Consider the following 18,513-nt stretch of genomic DNA (forward strand, 5'->3'; position numbering starts at 1 on the left):
CCCTCATTACTGTGAACAAGAGTGGGCTTCAGCCCAAGGAAAAAGGCTGAGAGGGGTCAAAATGAATGAAAGGGTGTTAAAACAGAGGTGTGGGAAGAGGTGTTTTGTTGATTCATTGAGCATTACAGGGTGAGGCAGGACATGAGTAAGGCTGAGTTTAGTGGGTGGTAACATGAGTTTAAAAGGGCTCTGGAATCAGACTGCCAGGGAGTCAGAACCTACCGAGTGCAAAACAAGTTCCTTCAGACCGGCTTATCTGTGATGGCAGATGACACCAACCATGCATTCCTCCGTCAGACAGATGCAAAGCCTGGATGAATTCTGCATTAAGGTGCGGGGGTCTATGCCTGTCCCATGGTATATGCTCAGTCATTCCTGTTGATTGAATTCCCTGAGTGTGGTGGGTGTGTCCAGAATGGTCCTTGGCTTAGGATGATTAAAGTTAGGATTTTTCAACTTTATGATGATGTGAAAGCTGTGCACATTTAGTAGAAACTCTGAATGGATTTTCGTCTTTCCCCGGGCTGGCAATGTTCTTGTGATGATGGGTTGTAGTCACCACAGCTCCCAGTCCGCTTCAGGATCACAGGGGGAAGCACAATGCTGCCCTGTGTTGCTAAACCAGGGTGTTTGGTGGGTAGCAGTGTTACGTTTAATATGAGAGGATGTGATCCTACTTCAAGTCAAGGCGTAGCTGTGTTAGGTTCTTGACCATATGGCTGAACAGACTTAAGGATTCCCTTCCAAGGAGCAAGAACACCAAGAAGCTGATGATGAGAGAAGGTCCCAAGGAATTCTGAAGAATCCTTAGAAAGACTTGCTATCAAAACAAAAAGTTTGAATAGCCAAGAATTTGTTTGGGATGCATAATTAATTGCATCCTCCTTTTAAAAAATGTTTATTTTTGTTGGGAAGGCAGATACATAAAGAGAAGGAGATAAAGAGAAAAAGCTGTTCTGTACACTGGCTCACTCTCTAGCTGGAAGATCGGCTGGAAGTAAGCTGATCCAAAGTCAGGGCCAGGAACTTCCTCTGGGTCTCCCATGCAGGTGCAGGGTCCCAAGGCCTTGGGACATCCTCCACTGCTTTCTCAGGCCACAGCAGGGGAACTGGATAGGAAGTGGAGCAGCTGGAACAGGAACCAGCACCCATATGGGATCCTGGCTAATGCAAGATGAGGACTTCAGCCATGAGGCCATTGCACCACACCTGTGATGCGCTTTTTTGAAGCCTCAGCTTTTCTATATTGACATTGCTTTTTAAGTGATTTTTAAAAAATGCTACTATAAAATGTGGTTGGTGTCTTTTTTAAAGTTTTTTTTTTTAAAGGCGGAGTTACAGAAAGAGAAGGAGAGAAAGAGAGAAATGCCATCTGCTGGTTCACTTCCCAAATGGCTGCAGTGACCAGAGGTGGGCAGGTTCAGAGCTGGAAGCCAGGAGCTTCTGGGTCCCCAACATGGGTAGGGGATCCAAGCACTTGGGCCATCTCCTGGTTTATGAGCCTGTTGCTAGAGAGCTGTATTGAAAGTGGAACAGCTATGATTTGAATTGGTGTCTATATGGGATGCTGGTGGTACAGGATAAGGCTTAGTCTACTACGCCATGGTTTTATCCTCTAAAGTGATTCTTCTTTTATTATTTTTTTTTGTAAAACAGCTATAAGAGTTAGATGAATCCTCTTATTGTCCTGTTCAAGAACCAGTACGTAGGATTAGTGCCGTGGTCTTCCAGTTTAAGCCTAAGCCTGTGGTGCCAACGTTCCATATGGGTGCCAGTTCAGGTTCAAGCTGTTCTACTTCAGATCCATAAGCTGCTTGCTTGTGGCTTGGGAAAACAGTAAAGTGTGGCGCTAAGGCTTGGAACCCTGCACCCACGTGGGAGACCTGGAAAGAAGCTCTTGGCTCCTGGTTTCAGACCACCCCAGCTCCAGCTGTTGCAGCCGTTTGGTGAGTAAATCAGTGGATAGAAGACTTCTTTCCATTTCTCTGTGAATCTACCTTTCAAATAAATAAAAATAAATCTGTTTTTTTAAAGAAACAGTTTCTGAACTTATGGGAGAGCATGGGTAGGTTAAATTTCAGGGTAGTACTTGGAAAACATTCCCCTGTGATTATCTACCTCGGGCCAGTTGGAATTGATTTGGGTTTCCCTTCTCACAGGAGAATACTGTCAAAGGAAGAGGCAGACGCCTAGGCAGTTGATGAGCCTGCTGTGTGGAAAATGAGCAGTTGGCTTCAGGAACAGCAGCAAGAGCTAGAGATCAGCCTTGGGCAGAATCTGAGAGATGTAAATTACTAGCTGCAACTTGCGTCGCACGTAGGTGGGATGTAAACTAGAAATCAAGGCTCACAAGTTCTGCTGGGGCCAAGGTGAACCAGACACTCTTTGCTAGCAGGAGTGCAGGAACCAAGCCAAATGGTAGGGTCAGCGGAGCTACCAAGGCTCTGGAGGCGGATGTCTCGCCAAGCGATGAGGCCACGCCACAGCAGTGCTGGGGAGAACTGCTGCCCCACACCTCCAGGCAGGCCTTGCGCTCCCAGTCCCGTCTCCGAGCAGGAGCTCACCCTCAGCTGTCATATCTCTTTCTGACGTGGAAGCACCCTGGATTGTAGACTGCCTGCCAGCCCTTGGCACACCCTGGTTTCCCCTACTTTGGCCTCTGCTTCCCTGCTTGAGGACCTGTTGCTTACAAATAGAGAATTTTGTGAGTACTTTGCATCTGTGTACATTTTGTTATTTTTAATCTGTCAGAGTTACTCTTCCAGGCACTTGGGCAGGCCAGAGAGCCACGTGGCTATCTATCTTAAGACAAGAAAATAGTCCAAAAGTAGGTGGACAAGCATGGGACTTTGGGTATCTCATGGTCACTGGGCCTGGAGCCCGGGGGTGTGACTATGGATGTCTCACACTGTCACTTTAAGCTGTGACTTCTCCCATAGGCTTTGATGGTTTTAGGTCCTCTCGGACAGGCAACATTTCATTTATTCAGGCTTTTGCAATTCTTTTTGAAAAGTTTTATTTATATATTTGGAACATGGAGCAACAGAGATGGGCAGGGACAGAGAGATATTCTATCCAATGATCCACTCCCCAAATACCTGGAAAAGCTGCAGATCTCCCACGTGGGTAGCAGGGACCCAGGTGCTTGAGCTGTCACCTGTGGCCTCACAGGGTGTGCACTAGCAGGAAGCATGATGGTAGGCAAGAGTGAGGACCCCAACCAGGCGCTCTGATTGGGGATGGAGACGTTAGCAGTGGTGTCCTTACCACTGTTGCTCTATGCCGAGCTTTTGCTCATTGTCAGTCATTCACCTGTGAGTTATCACAGCTGGACTTCATGCCAAGTGACCTTGAACAGGGGTGACAGTCAAAACACTTAGCACTCAGTGTGAATTCTATGTATGCAGATCCCAGAGCAAGGAAGGTGAGCCCTAGCACCGGGGCAGCCATGCTGGGTTGGGGTCAAGGGCATATGGGTTGACACCACAGGGCCCTGTCGGTTAACAGAGCTGGGAAGTCAGGACAGATGGGAAGTACCAGGCATGTGGCAGGCCCAGGTGCCCTGCAGGTATGTGCAGAGAGGTGCAGTGGGGGGAGAATGTTTTTCTTCTACCTGTCTCAGCTCCCACAGAAGAGGCCCTGTGGGGCCCAGTGCATTGCCTACTTGGCTCATCCTCCCACTTCAAGTGCTGGGATCCCATATAGGCATTCTACTTCCCATTGTTTCTGGCTTGTAGCCTGGGAAAGCAGTGGAGCAGGGCCCAAAGCCATGGGACCCGACCCTACACCCATGTGGGAGGCCCCAGAGGGACTCCTGCCTCCTGACTTCTGATTGATTCGACTCTGGCTGTTGTGGACACTTGGGGGTGTGAACCAACAGTTGAAAGATTTTTCTTTTCTGTCTTTCCTTCTCTGTAGGTCTGTCTTTCCAGTAAAAATAATAAAATAAATAAATTTTTAAAAGACGCGGTACGAGTTAGGCTGCTGAGACAGATTGACAAGGGAAAAAAACAGAAGTTTAGTAACTTTGTTTCATGCTTGCATACAGGGAGGAGCTCATGATGAGGAATCCAAAGGCATGGGTATTGTTGGGATTCTTCACCCTTGCGGGCTGGGCAAAGCAAAGGCACTGTGTCCTGATAGGTGGCTGGAGGGGAGGCAGCCTGATGGTAAGCAAAGCTTGGTTGGTGGGATTTGTTCTGTAGATTTCAACGGGTACTGTCCATGGTTAAGTTCTAGCTTTACAAATATATTTTTAAAAAAGATTTATTTTTATTAAAAAGGAGGAGAGACAGAGCTTCCATCCACTGGTTCGCTCCCCCAAATGACCACAGTAGCCGGAGCTGAGCCAATCCGAGGGCAGGAGCCAGGAGCTTCTTTTGGGTCTTCCACACAAGTGCAAGGTCCCAAGCCCTTGGGCCATCCTCTGCTGCTTTTATCATATCATCCCCTGAATATATTCTTTATAAAACAGAAATTGCCCTGTTTGACAACCTTCCTGGATTAGTGGTTCTCAGCGGCAATGAGCTCAACATCATGTCTGCTAAAGAAGTCCGTGGACCCCAAGGGCTGACTTCTGGGCTGTTGGTTTAGGATCCATTTGTGACTCAGAGAGCCCTTCAACCGGGAGCTGACACGCACGCTGGAATGAGTAACTAAATCCGAGGCTCTTGAACGGGGTTTGGGTGTAGGCTTGAACTCTAGTGTTTTATCAGGTGGATGGGTAAGACTGGAACATCCTTGTGTACAGTTCAGTAGCTTCTGTATGATTCTCAAACTGTACCTTCCTTCTTCATGGTTTGGCTGCTCCCCACACCTCCCCATCTTAGTCTGTGATTATTCCTGCCTTTAGCCTCAACCAGCAATAAATCAGTAAATATTTGACTGTTTCCTGGGCTATGATCCGAAGCTCTAGGAAGCATTTTCATCCCCTCCCTGAGCGCTCATGAGCTTTCCTCTTGTTTTGTGTTTCTTTGGTCCCTGATTTGATTTGTCCCCAGATCAGGAATGCACCTCTTTCGTGTGCTGGAAATACGGCTGTGACTGTGTGACCTCATGTTGGATTTTCTCCTTGAGTGTCCAGTAGATAAGTGCATGGAGATCAAAGATTGAAGGACTTTGGGATAAGAGATGTGAGTCTTAAGACCTAGGCGAAATAATTTGTTCAACAGATGGGCTTTAACAGTCTTATAAATTGCTTCATCTAATTCTCTGTTGTTTCCCTCCTACTGTCTGTAAATGGTTTGGTTGTACATACACATAGTAGGGCTTCCAGGCTTGGGGGCAGGGTGGTGAAAAAATGAAGGAATTACAGGTTTTTAGGTCTCAATGAGAGAAAAATATTAGAGCAATGATTTGACAAGGAGAGTTAAGGTTAGCCTTGCTTGTAGGCTGAGAGTGGGGGCTTTGCATTAAATCAGTGAGACTGAAGAAGCAGCAAGATTAACACATGGGTCACCAGGATGAAGATTAGGATTAAGACACAATAAAGCTGCTATTGTGGGCTGGTGCCAGGGTGGGTGTCAAAAACCAAAGTCATTTGACGTAGGGAATAGAAAGAATCCTAGAATTTTTCCTTTTTCTTGTTTTATCAGCATGTTCCCAAAGACAATATGCTATGGAAAAGCTTGGAGACTGCTTTTGTGGGCTGGGGACCCCAGAACCATTTACATGTTCTTTGGAGAGTAAGATTGACTTGCTAATTAATCAGCTTATCCATTTATAGAACTGAGTGTCAATTTTCTGAGTTTCTGGGCTCCTCAATCTAGTGTCAGGGCGGGTGGGGGGAGGGGGAGAAATGAAACCTGGAATACACTCCATAAATGGTATCAAGGCTCCTTCCAAGGAGCTGCTTGCTCCCATGGATGTTTTGAAGGATTTGAAAGATTCCTACTTCAGGGCTGTTGGGGGACCAGGTCTGATGTATGCCTAGATAGGAGAGATTTCTTAAGTCGGTGCGTCTCCTTTGGGCTGGAGAAGCACTGTTTGTATTAAAAGGCAGGGACTCAAATCCTGGCCTGGACATTTGCAAGCTGCTAATGACATCTTGGCTTCTGCCTCTGAAAAAGGATAATAATAGATGAATACTATTATCTGTATTCTAGTGTTATTGTAAAGATTAAATGAGCCTTGTAAGTAAGTTACTCTAAATGGCATCTAGAATAATAATTAGTGTGCAGCAATAATGATGGTAATGACAATTATCTGAGAAGAATAGGGTCTGTACTGATGACCCTGGAGGAGTGTGTTGCAGGGTTGAGGATGGAGTAGAGTGCACGAATGATACCACATATGGCCAATAGATGGCATCAAAGACACATCATCAAAATTATCCTGAAAGCCCCAAAATTAACCCATTATGTCATATTGTCTTGTATATGACACCTATATATACAGATTGGACAACGAATAAATACAGCATTTATGATAACTTTGAAGTAAATGTTACATTATTGAAATAGTCATAGAATTGAAATCTTGGGCCTTGAATGGTTGAGACATTTCCCTTTCTGAGCTGTTGTTTGTTTGTGGGCATTCTAACAGAAGAAATAAGGAGTGAAGGATTGAAATGTTCTGGCTTAAAAAAAATCCCTAAGGATTTATTCTGCCTTCACAAGCAGTATTGGAATGCTTGCTTATGGCGTGAAAGGAGGAGCATGTATTTATTTGAGCACTGCCTGACAGGAAGTAATACACTGGATTTGAGTGGGTTTTTTCTTAAGATTTATTTATTTTTCTTGGAAGGAAAATTTCCAGAGAGGGAAAGACAGAGATAAAAATCTTCCATCTGCTGGTTCACTCCCAAAGTGGCTGTAATGACTGCAGCTGAGCTAATCTGAAGTGAAGAGCCAGAAGTTTCTGGGCCCCAAGCTTTTGGGCATTCTCTGCTGTTTTCCAGACCAGAAACAGGGAGCTGGATGGAAAGTGGAGTAGCCGGGATTCAAACTGATGCTTGTATGGGATCCTGACACTTGAAGGTGAAGGGTTAACCTATTGCACTGGCCCCCTGGAGTTTAGTTCTAACACATCATTACTGATGAGTTTATGAAACTCGGCTTCTCTCTTGTTGATATTTGAGAGATAAAACAGAAAATACAAACCAGGTATCAAAGTGAGGGGGAAGGGAAACACGAGAGCAAAGAGGACGTGTTAATAATTAGAACTGGAGGTGAAGCATCAGTGACCTTGTGACTTGAGATAGGGAGTTAGAGGTTGGAAGGGTAAAATCAGGGAACATTATGAGGGGAGATGAGGACTGCTGCAGATGTACCAGGAGGACCAGAGCTGGGGATGTAGAACTCAAGCTCACAGATGAGAAGATGAAAGCATGTAGAGTCTCCTCCCGGTCTGAATGCACACCAAGCCACGCTCTCTCAGCTTTCCCAGAGCTCCGCATTTTTCCCAAGCAGCCTCCTGAGTGCATTCTTCACCTCCTTGTTCCTCAGGGTATATATGAGGGGGTTGAGGGAAGGAGTGCCCACGGAGTAGAAGAGACCAAAGAACTTGCCCCTGTCCCGGGCGTAGGGGTTTTTGGGCTGGAGGTAGACAGCAATGACAGAGCTGTAAAAGAGAGTGACAACCAGGAGATGGGAGGAACAGGTTCCCAAAGCTTTCCTCTGCCCCTTTGCAGAGCTAATTCTCAGCACTGCTCGGGCAATGGCACCATAAGAGACAAGAATGAGGCTGAGAGGCACAACCAAGATGAGGACACTGGCCACTGCCATCTGGATCTCATTGTAAGTGGTGTCCCCACAGGAGAGTCGAATTAGAGCTGGGACCTCACACACAAAGTCATCCACCTGCCGGTGGGGGCAGAAGGGCAGGCGGAGGGTAGGTGGGGTTTGAACCAATGACTCCAGCAGTCCAGTGACCCAGGCCACGGAGGCCAGCTGCCAGCACAGGCGAGGATGGATGATGGTGGCATAGTGGAGGGGCTGGCAGACAGCCACATAGCGGTCAAAGGCCATCACGGCCAGCAGGATGCACTCGGTAGTCCCCAGGGTCAGGAAGACAAAGAGCTGGACCGAGCATCCCAGGAAGCTGATGGTTTTGTCTGGGCCCCAGAGGTTGAGCAGCATCTGGGGGACACAGCTTGTGGTGAAGCAGAGGTCCAGGAAGGCGAGGTTACAGAGGAAGAAGTACATGGGAGAGCTGAGCCTGGGGTCCAGCACAGACAGCAGGATGATGAGCATGTTGCCCACCAGGGCTGGAAGGTAGGAAAGCAAGACAACCACGAAGAGGATCTTTTCCAGTTCTGGGTGTTCAGAGAAGCCCAGAAGGATGAAGCCTGCTGGGGAGCTCTGGTTGCTCATGGTGTGACTCCTATGAAGAGGCAGGAGGGATGAGGCTGTCAAACCAGTGTGATCCAACAAGCTGCAAAGCCTCTGTTGGGTTTTCTGGGGGTTGTTTCAGGTGGACATTTCTCTTCTGCCTCTGCTCATGCCAGTACTGGTTCCCAGGCACAACAGCATCCAGCAGCTCCTCCTCTTTTTCTAGTCTCCTGGTCAAACATGTGGTCAGAAGGAGGAAAGCCAGATGTGCTGGACAACAGATGACACCTCACAGGGTGCCTGATTCCCTGGTGTAGGGCGAAAGAGATGGATGGAACATGTGCACTTATTCATTCAGCAGAAATGACTGCACGTCACCGCCTTGACTGCTAGGCCAGCTCTGATTTGTTGGAGGAGCCTGCAAAGTGACATATGTTGGATGGGTTTTCTGATCACACATTGTGGGTTTGGCTGTTCCTCTCTGAGCTGGATGAAGTCTGTTGAACTCCTTACCTTTCATTCATTTTGAGTGAGAGTTTGAGGTGACATGTTTTATCTTTGGAAGAGATTTTGTTTTGCTTCAGGAGACCTCCTTACTCATGGAGACATCAGTTTTTTCATTCTTACCTCTCTTCTTTAGCAACTGCCAATAGACTGCTTGCGGCAACTAGTCCACATACTTTGTCCCTGATGTAAACACCTTCAAGGTAGGTGGCAAGATTGTCCTATGGATGTTGAAATCACTGGGAGTTCAAGAGAACATTGCCCCAAATTGCCACATGCTAAAGACCAGCAACCCCAGTGGGCTGGGCCAGTGAGAGGGAAGACCTGTAAGGTAAAGATGCCATTTGGTTGGATGCATTAGAAAAAGCTGGCCAGAGGAAGTCACTGGCTTTTTCTTCCTTTTTTATTTTCTGCAAGAGAAGTGTTAGGGCACTGAAACTCAAAAGTTCAGCTCAGCAATGGCAGTGAGAGGCTGCAACCACTCTGGCAGCTGAGAGATAGGATCTCGTGGTTCTGTTATCTTCAAAGACCTTAGAGAGAGGTGTGGGTGGGGCAGGTGTGGGGCTCCTGGGAAGTGCCAGGGGAGCTGGACATCTTCCTACCACAGGTTCCCCATCTGTGTTTACGTTCCACCATGTCCCTCCTTTCTGCCAATCTTTCTACGTTTGTCTTCTTTTCTTCCCTCTTGTTGTTCTTATCTTTCTTGCCTTGTAGACTTTTTCTTTAATCTAAAAACTACTGCTGCACATTGAAATGTCTAGTTTAAAGAATAATGAGGTCAATCTCAGTATTCTCTAAAGCTAGTGAAGGAACTGAACAAAAGTTTCAAGCATCTTAGAAACCCCTGTATATCCCATCCTACATCCTGTATATCCCATTCTACATCCAAAATAAGTCTTAATTTTCAACCCCAAGGCATAACCTCCATTCTCAATTTTAATTAATTACGCCTTTGTTCTATTTTTGAGATAAATTATATACCATCAAGCCATCATTTTATATGCCAGATCTATTCACAAGTGATGCAAGAAGCCAGCTAGTTGAAGAACATGTCATAACCCAAAAAGAAACCCCATGCCCATTAGTCATCATCTCCTCCTTTGTTTTCTTGTTGAAATGATTTTGTATGCAACCTTAACAAAGGATAACAAGCTGTTTCCTCTTAGTCTATCAGTTGTCATTCTGCATGTTTATTTCAGTTCTCCTGGCATTTCACTCCCTGTCTCTTATTTCTGAATCTCTTTCGGGTATATCTTCCTTTGTGATTCTGCCCTCTTTCCCTCTTTTGATCACAAATCTCTCACTCTTTGCTTAACGTTTTCTCCTAGTCCCCTTCTTTCTGATATATTCCCTCTCTGGTCTATGCATCTTTTCATTCTGTGATCCCGAAGGTATCAGCATTGTTCTAGGAGATGGGAAGAGGTTTATGATGGTCCAGTGATCTCTGCCTGCGATTGGTGGCAGTAGCTACCATTTGCTGAGAGTTTGCTGTGTGGCAAGCAGGGTGCTCAATGAGTCCCTGTGCATCTGGTCCTCACAGCAACCCTGTAAGGAAGAGCTCCAGATTTTACCAGAGAATGAAGAATCTCAGAGAACATGAGTAAACTTGTCTGGGATCATCTAGCCATTAAGTACCAGGACTATGGACTCTGTTTAACTCTGAAGCTGCTCTAACATTGAGGACTTGTGAGTCTTCAATAATTAATTGGAAATTGATATCTCATAGAAAGTCAAGTGTTCTACTCACCAGTAGTCACAGAAAATCTTTGCTGATGCTGGCTTTCCCTTAAGACAAACTCTTAATTCGTGCATAGTTTCTACTTGGGCAAGAAAAAAACATCGACAAAGAGGACTGGGCAGTCTTGAGTGGGCAGTTTGATTTCCCAGTTTGATAGTGACTGCTAATGCTTACCATCCAGTTATAAACACATGCATGCATGATTATTACCTTCTGAAAAGTTTATGAGGATTATTAACTCATCAGTAGCTTGAATCAGACATGGCAGGAATAGGTACAGCAAATATTATCAACTGATGATCTGCCTTTCCTGGTAGAACTTACTGTGCCTTTACCAGCACAGTTCTGATTGTCCCTCACTACTCCACGCCATATTATATTTCTTTTACTATGAAGAAATGAATCAGTGAAAACTGAAATAATGTGGCAAGGTGCCTGTGCCCTCCACGTCTGCAGGGAAAATGAGGCCAACAGCAGTCACAGATACCTTTTGCTGGGGAAGCCTTTGTCACTAACCTTCTGCCCTTTTCCGGGAGGATGTTTGCTTCTGTATAGCGGCTCCAGAGGGTTTCAAAGTTGACCTGGAACGATGGTGGAGGGAAGGGTTCCAGGACTTGGCGTCCCATTGAGAGAAAGAGCTCATTAATTCTGTTAAGACTCTAGGGATCCACAGCCCACAGATAATTAATTAGCTGCCAACTATGGTAAGGGTCAGGGGAATAGCTAGAGGAAACACACCAGCAATAGTCATCACTGTGGTGGGTACAAAGGTCATTGACTGCTCTGTCAGCTGGGAAGAGAAAGGACAATGTCTCTCCTCTTCCCATCAGTGACTGCAGGGGTTCCAACATTCACTTTGTGTCTTTGAAGGAGAGAGGATGGGCACATGGGATAGATAGATAGATAAAGAGGTAGATAGATAGATAGATAGACCTTTCATCTACTGCTTCAACTCTTTCTGCATCTCCCACCCCACCCCCAATGCCCACAGAAGCTGGAACTCCATCTGGCTCTCCCGGATGGAGTTCTTCCCATATAGCTTTCATGGCCTGAATCACTTGAACCATCACCTGCTGTCTTCTGAGGTGTGTACTCTTGGGAAGCTGCATGGGAAGTGGACGCAGCCTCAAACTATGCACTTCCCTATGAGATATGTGTGTGGTAAGCAATGGCTTAAGCTGCTGTTCCACAACACTTGACCCAGGACCCCACTTCTCAAAGTTCTCAGTTTCCTCCTTCATTTAATTCAGTCTCTGAGATGGATCACACTGTAGTAACAGAGAATCTTTAAACTCTAGGGTTTTGGAGAATACTTAGGACAATAGTTTGATCCTTATATAGCCTGGATCAATTTTGTGCCTCTGTTGCATTAGAGTGGGAAACCCTGGGGTCTGTGAATAAATGGCATGTTTGCCATTGTACATATGAGGTTCATGGACGAAGAGAGGTCATGATTCCTGCAGCCTCTGAGTATAAAACTGGAATGTGTATGTGAACACCTGAGAATTGCTAGAATCCAGTTTTGTTTTTTTTCTGGAGTAAGAGGTATAGTTGTAGGGAAGACCAGGTGGAAGTTCTGAATCTAGACCCATGGAAATCCTGCACAAAATCGTTTACTGGGACTTCCTGGAGTCTGGACCAGAAAAGGGATCTGCAACTGTTCTGGTCATTATATGTATTTTATTTTATTTTATTTTTTTAAAGATTTATTCATTTTATTACAGCCAGATATATACAGAGGAGAGACAGAGAGGAAGATCTTCCGTCCGATGATTCACTCCCCAAGTGAGCCGCAAAGGGGCCGATGTGCGCCAATCCGAAGCCGGGAACCTGGAACCTCTTCCAGGTCTCCCACACGGGTGCAGGGTCCCAATGCATTGGGCCGTCCTCAACTGCTTTCCCAGGCCACAAGCAGGGAGCTGGATGGGAAGTGGAGCTGCCGGGATTAGAACCGGCGCCCATATGGGATCCCGGGGCTTTCAAGGCGAGGACTTGAGCCGCTAGGCCACGCCGCCGGGCCCCATTATATGTATTTTAAAGATTTATTTATTTTTATTGGAAAGTCAGATATATAGAGAGGAGGAGAGACAGAAAGGGAGATCTTCCGTCTGATGATTCACTCCCCAAGTGACCGCAATGGCTGGTGCTGTGCCAATCCGAAGCCAGGAGGCAGGAACTTCATCTAGGGTTCCCACATGGGTGCAGGGTCCCAAAGCTTTGGGCCGTCCTCGATTGCTTTCCCAGGCCACAAGCAGGGAGCTGGACGGGAAGTGGAGCTGCTGGGATTAAAACCGGCGCCCATATGGGATCCCAACATGTTCAAGGCGAGGACTTTATCTGCTAGGCCACGCCGCCAGGCCCTCGTGGTCATTATGTTAACAGCATGGCTCTTTGGTCATCTGTCCCAGCACACTAGGGTGCTGGAGATATCAGTGTTAACACATTTTTGCAAAGCTTTTGAAGGAGAATCAATGTGCATTCTTAGGGTTCTTGGTTAAATTTACACTATTTGTTGTAGGAAAAAATACGCTGTGAGGTAACAGTTCTTGGCCTGTGATTAGGCTGTGCTAGAGACAGTGCTCGTGAATAAGGAACATTAAATGACTGTAGCTAAGACTGTCCATCATGAACTGGGTTCCATCAGATTGAACAATAATGTCAGGGAGTTAAAGCATTGTCACTTGCTACTTAGGAGAAGCATACGCTGATGCAACATAGGCAGAATGGAAGGTACAGAGGTAGATGGCCTGGATCCTGATGTCATTCCTTCTGAGAGGTATGAGATGTCATATTTCTCTCTTCACTCTCAAGATTGGCTTATGAGAGTGCTACAGTACTTTATCAGTGCATTAAAAACAAACTTCTAGGACTTTTTTACTTAAACCTAAAGCCACTTGATTATATATCACAATGTTGAGGTCCAAGAAGTCTGGAAGAGCTTGGCTGTTTGATTTCTATGTTGCTTTTTGCATTAGCTGGATTACTAGACAGAACTGATCTGCCAAACACACTGTTCCAAAGTCTCAGGCATGCCTGTCCCCTTGGGCTGTTCCTGTGGTTTGAGCTCATTGGACACTTTTGTGGTATCGCAGAGACTTTCACCATGGTTTTCTAGGCATAACTGTCAAACCTTTCATATGGTGACTCAGGATTCCAAAAGATGGAGATGTAACAGCCTGTCAGTGCAGATTAGATTCAGAGGTTTCATGGTGTCACTTCTGCCACAATGTTTGGTTTCAAACAGTAATGGCCCACCGTAGATTCAATGGGGAGGGGAAAGTAAACACCCCTTCTGATGGGAGGTTTGTCAAAAAGCTTGTAGTTGTCTTCACCTTGGAGTGAGGTGAAAATTGTGATAAGCTGATGGAGAAAAGTGGGACTGATTTTGGTTGCTGAATGAATGGATCAGCACAATCTATTGATATGAACTGAAGTTGAATTTTATTACTGCATTGCAGTTGCGTTTACAGGTAGCTGTGAAATACAATAGATATGTCTCAGTGGGTAGAACTCTGGGTGATGCTCCTGGTCAATGTGTTCGGAAAGAAAAGTGGCCTGGGGGTAGAAGGTACATGAATCCTAGGGCAGTGGCAATCAGCTTGGCAGGTTGGTGAAGGTTCTGGAAGGAGAAGATCTGGAGGATCAGGGGCAGTGGAACCTTGGGAATAGATATGTGTGGATGGATCTAGGAGAATAAGAAGTGTGACCATTTTTTCCCATTTTTTCTTTATATTTGACAATATTTACATAGTTAATTAGGGCACAAAGGTTTAAGGACTACAAGAAAGTGGGTAAGACTATTATTTCCACACTTTTTATCCTTATCTGGGGTAAATGGGTAGGTAAAGGGAGAAGCCCCACCCAGTCTCCCACCCATCCCAGGTCCCTGATGTGGGTCATGCTCTGATGGTCTGCTCAAGTGGTTTTGATAATTCAACAGTTATGGATTGTTGCCAGTCTTGCCATTCCAAGCACAATGAGGTCGCTGAAGAATCCACTGATACACATAGTCCATCTTACAGTCCCCATTTCCCCCGTTGTTCATTGCCAACATATGGCTGGGGTGTTTGATTGATTTGTTCTGTCCTCTGTTGTGATGCCAGGTATCCTCTGCAGGTTCCGATGGACTGCGATATCCTCCATGTGCACCTGGTTATGCTCTCCACTGCTCCATCTGAGCCTCTTAGGAGGCTCAGTTCTGGCACTTGCACTCCATGGCCAACCATTGAACCTGCACTTCTCTTCATGGTTAGGCTTCTGAGTCTGGCAGTTTGATTGGGGAGATCCCCAAAGAAACTTTGTCTGAGGTGATCCCAGATCTGATTCTTGTATGTACTTGGCAAATACAGGGTCTGGTACAGTTCATCGCCACTATCAGCTGGTGGTAGCAATTGCTGGGTCGGTTCTGTTTCCAACCTAGTCTTCCACTGGAACCAATGGGTGTTACAGTCCTTCCTGATTCTGCCCACTTCACACTCAGCCCTCACATAAACCAATGGGAGCTGCAGCCTAGTCGGAGTGACCCACAATAATCCCCACCAGTTCTACCTCTGCCCTGGTTCCCGTGCTTGTTTGTACAGCAGACTGGTCCAGTCTGTCCCACACCCCATTCAGTTCTCATACATGTCAATGGGCATTGAAGCTTAGTTCAACCTAACCAGCTTCACTAACCATCCCACACACATGCTGTTGGGTGACTTTCTGTCTAGTCACCCCGCCCTGCCCTGGTTTTTGTGCTCTCCAGGGGGAGTGGTAAACCAAGAGGGTGGTGCTCACTATTTCTCTACTGGGCCATTCCCACTCCCAGATGATGCACTCTCCAGGTGGTTCAAATGTCAGATCAAAAACTTCTCTCAGAACTTGTATTTCTTAGAAAAGTTTGAGAGTTTAAATAGTTGTACCAGGAATTATGGGTAGAGACAAAATACATGCTTTTGGTGATGTCACAATATTGCATTCCTTTGGCTATTACATTATTCTGTAGCCCATAATTGCACGGCATGCTTTGAGTATACTTGGGTGCTTTTAACAAATGGCTGTAGACTGAAGTACTAAGTTTAATGATGATTTGTGAATTATATATCATTTCAATAAGACTTTCTTCCATATTTAGCTTTCTAAAAGTTCATTTTGTTCCATATTTTATTCAGAGTTATATTAGCAATCTCTGACAGTTCTGTGAAGTAAAATATTCAAGGATGAGGCAGCTCTGGGAATAGAGAAGGTACAAAGTATGTATGATTAATGTAGCTTAATTTTCATTCTAGTTACCATTTTATTAGGATCATTTTGCCTGCAAACTGATGAGCAGTTGATCTGACTCTTGATGGGGACTAAACTTGTTCGGAGCCTGTGGCAGCTTACAGTTCTCTGTCTCACACGCACATACACTGTATTTAAATAGTTAAAGTGTGCTCAGCTGCAATAAGTGTTGACAACAGCTATCTGGGCGAATGGATACTCGGGTACACTGTGTCAGCAAATGGACTGCTGAAGGATTTCCTCATGCCTGAATTGGTGAGATCAACAGCATTTCAGAACTATCAAAACCATATGAGGGCAACCCTTGGTGCATGCTGCACATCTGGGACCCTGGATTGACATTGGTGGCCATTCCATGTCCCGAGGTACTGAGGCAGTTGGGAGGCTGGGTGTGGCTTTTTGCCTTCCCTGTCCCTTTCACCCAGATACAGGAAGAAGAAAAAGAAAATTTGCAATAATGATCTCGCTCACTTTCCCCTAATCCTCGACCTTTCCTACCATAATCAACTATGTAAACATTACAAAAAAAAAAAAAAAAAGAAAGAAAGCAGAAATGACAGGGAGCTTGTGTTGTGGCAAAGTAGCCTAAGCAGTTGTTTGCAATGCTAACTGTGATTCTGTGTTGGATCCTGGATGCTCTACTTATGACCCAGCAGCCTGCTAATATACCTGGGAAACTGCAAACAAAACAAGACAAAACAAAACAAAAGCCCAACTGCCTGATTCCCTGTTGCCTATGTGACAGCCGGATTTCTGGTCTCCATGTTTTGGCCTGAACCGGGCTTGGTTATTATGGCCATCTTGAAAAGTGATGCTGCAAACAGAAGATCTCTCTTTCTTGTTCTGCCTTTTAAATAAATCAAAAAGAAAAGATTTGTTTTATTTTTATTGGAAAATCAGATATACAGAGAGGAAGATGTTCTGTCCACTGATTCACTGCACAAGTGACTGCAATGGCCGGAACTGTGTCTATCTGAAGCCAGTATTCAGAAGCCCAGAGTCTCTTCTGGGTTTCCAAATTCGATGTAGGGACCCAAGATTTTGGGCTGTCCTTGACTGCTTTCCCAGGCCACAAACAGGGAGCTGGATGGGAAGCATCTGCCGGGATAAGAACCAGATCCCATATGGGATCCCAGCGCACGCAGGGCATGGATTTAGTTGCTAGGCTACTTCACTGTATTTTTAAATGCACACAACATGACAACACACATATAATCCACTATTCCATATCTGTCTTCAAGCAACCACTTTTGGCTTCCTAAATTTAACAGATGTGCATATTTAGCACTGTTTCACGTGTATTATACTAGGGCAGGTGCAATCAGAAGACAGAAATTGTACAGTAATTGAAACACGTGACGCTTAGTCTAAATCTTTGATTGGTTATGATAAAAGAGCAACTGATATAAAGATGACCATAGGGTACTCTTGCTGAAGGACAATGCGCAGAAAGGTTGAAGTGGGGCCTCATGCTCAAGTCTGGGATTCAGACTTCACCAGAGAAGGGGTGGTTGCCACCTTCTGGGTGTCAGAGAAGTTCGTTGACACGCCTCCTTCAGAGCTGGGCCAGTCACACGGCATGCAGGAAGCAGCCATTTGGGGCTCAGGCTGCAGCTGTTGAGAGGATGCATGAGTGTGAAGATGGAGTTGGTGTTACCATAGTGGGAGGACTCTAACTGTTGTTGAATGGGAGAGTCGTAGGAGAAAAATTTTCAGGCTGCAAGAGTCTAGAGGGTGTCAGGCTATTTTAGCATGCATGGGCCACCCCAAGTGCAGGATGTGCACATTGGGAGAGCTGTGTCAAAGTGATCAGCAGCTTGGGGTGGGATTTTTGAGATCAGTGAGTGACTTCATGTTTGGGACAGTGGCTGGGGTAGAACATTGCTGGTTTATTCTCTCCATATTCCCAAAGCTGACAATGGGCCCAGCAAGAGATGCCCCTCTGTCTTTCAGTTCTCCCCCAGAGCTCCTAGCTGAGAAAGCTAATGTCCTACTCACTGCAAAGGACAGCTCACTAAGGAAATACTGTCTATCCATAAGGAGAAACGATTGAAGTTGAATTTGGAGCTACCATATTGCTAGCTGGCACACCCACACAAATATAAATAATTCTAACTTTGCAACATTTTAAAACAATTTTTTAAAGGTTAACATAGTACATCATTCTGCTCATTTGTTCAGAAATAATTCCATGGGCCTAGCGCTCACTCCGAACCTTGCATGTGCCAAGATCCCATAAGGGTGTCGGTTTGTGTCCAGCTGCTCCACTTTCATTCTAGTTCCTTGTTTGGGAAAGCTGAAGTACTCACTTTGCGTGCACTGCGATACCATATGGACGCTGGTTCTTGTCCTAACTGCTCCACTTCCCATCCAGCTGCCTGATTGAGGCCTGGTAAAGCAGTGGAGGATGGCCCCAAATTTGGGACCCTGCACCCATGTGGGAGGCCTGGCAGAAGCTCCTGTCTCTTAGCTTTGGTTCGGTTCAGCTCTGGCCATTGTGGCCACTTGGGGAGTGAACCAGCAGATGGAAAATTTTTCTCTTGTCTCTCCTTCTCTGTGGAAATCTGACTTTGCAATTAAAAAAATGAATAAATCTTAAAAAAAGAGACAATTCCATCTCAGTACATATAAAGTTTTGTATTATTATAATTTTATCTTTGTTTATATTTTTAGATTTTTATTTTAAAGGTTTGGCAGCTATATGCATTGCACATATTTATGGGGCACTGTGTGATATAT

General features: G+C 45.5%; 1 protein-coding gene across 2 annotated transcripts; it reads right to left on the bottom strand.

Moving 5' to 3' along the window:
* Positions 1 to 7,366: 7,366 nt before the first annotated feature.
* LOC101527102 (olfactory receptor 2H2) lies at positions 7,367 to 9,856 on the bottom strand. 2 transcript variants are annotated; one of them, XM_058666780.1, is made up of 2 exons: positions 9,846 to 9,856; positions 7,367 to 8,307 (listed from the first exon to the last, which is right to left on the bottom strand). In XM_058666780.1, exons 1-2 carry the CDS (start codon positions 9,854 to 9,856, stop codon positions 7,374 to 7,376), a joined length of 945 nt encoding a protein of 314 aa, XP_058522763.1. In that variant the 3' UTR covers positions 7,367 to 7,373. The 2 variants fall into 2 exon arrangements, with proteins under 2 accessions (XP_058522763.1, XP_004598431.2); XM_004598374.2 differs by lacking the exon at positions 9,846 to 9,856 and having other exon boundaries at positions 7,367 to 8,312.
* Positions 9,857 to 18,513: the final 8,657 nt, after the last annotated feature.

The sequence above is a fragment of the Ochotona princeps genome, chromosome 1 (assembly GCF_030435755.1).
Source record: "Ochotona princeps isolate mOchPri1 chromosome 1, mOchPri1.hap1, whole genome shotgun sequence".
Classification (NCBI taxonomy): domain Eukaryota; kingdom Metazoa; phylum Chordata; class Mammalia; order Lagomorpha; family Ochotonidae; genus Ochotona; species Ochotona princeps.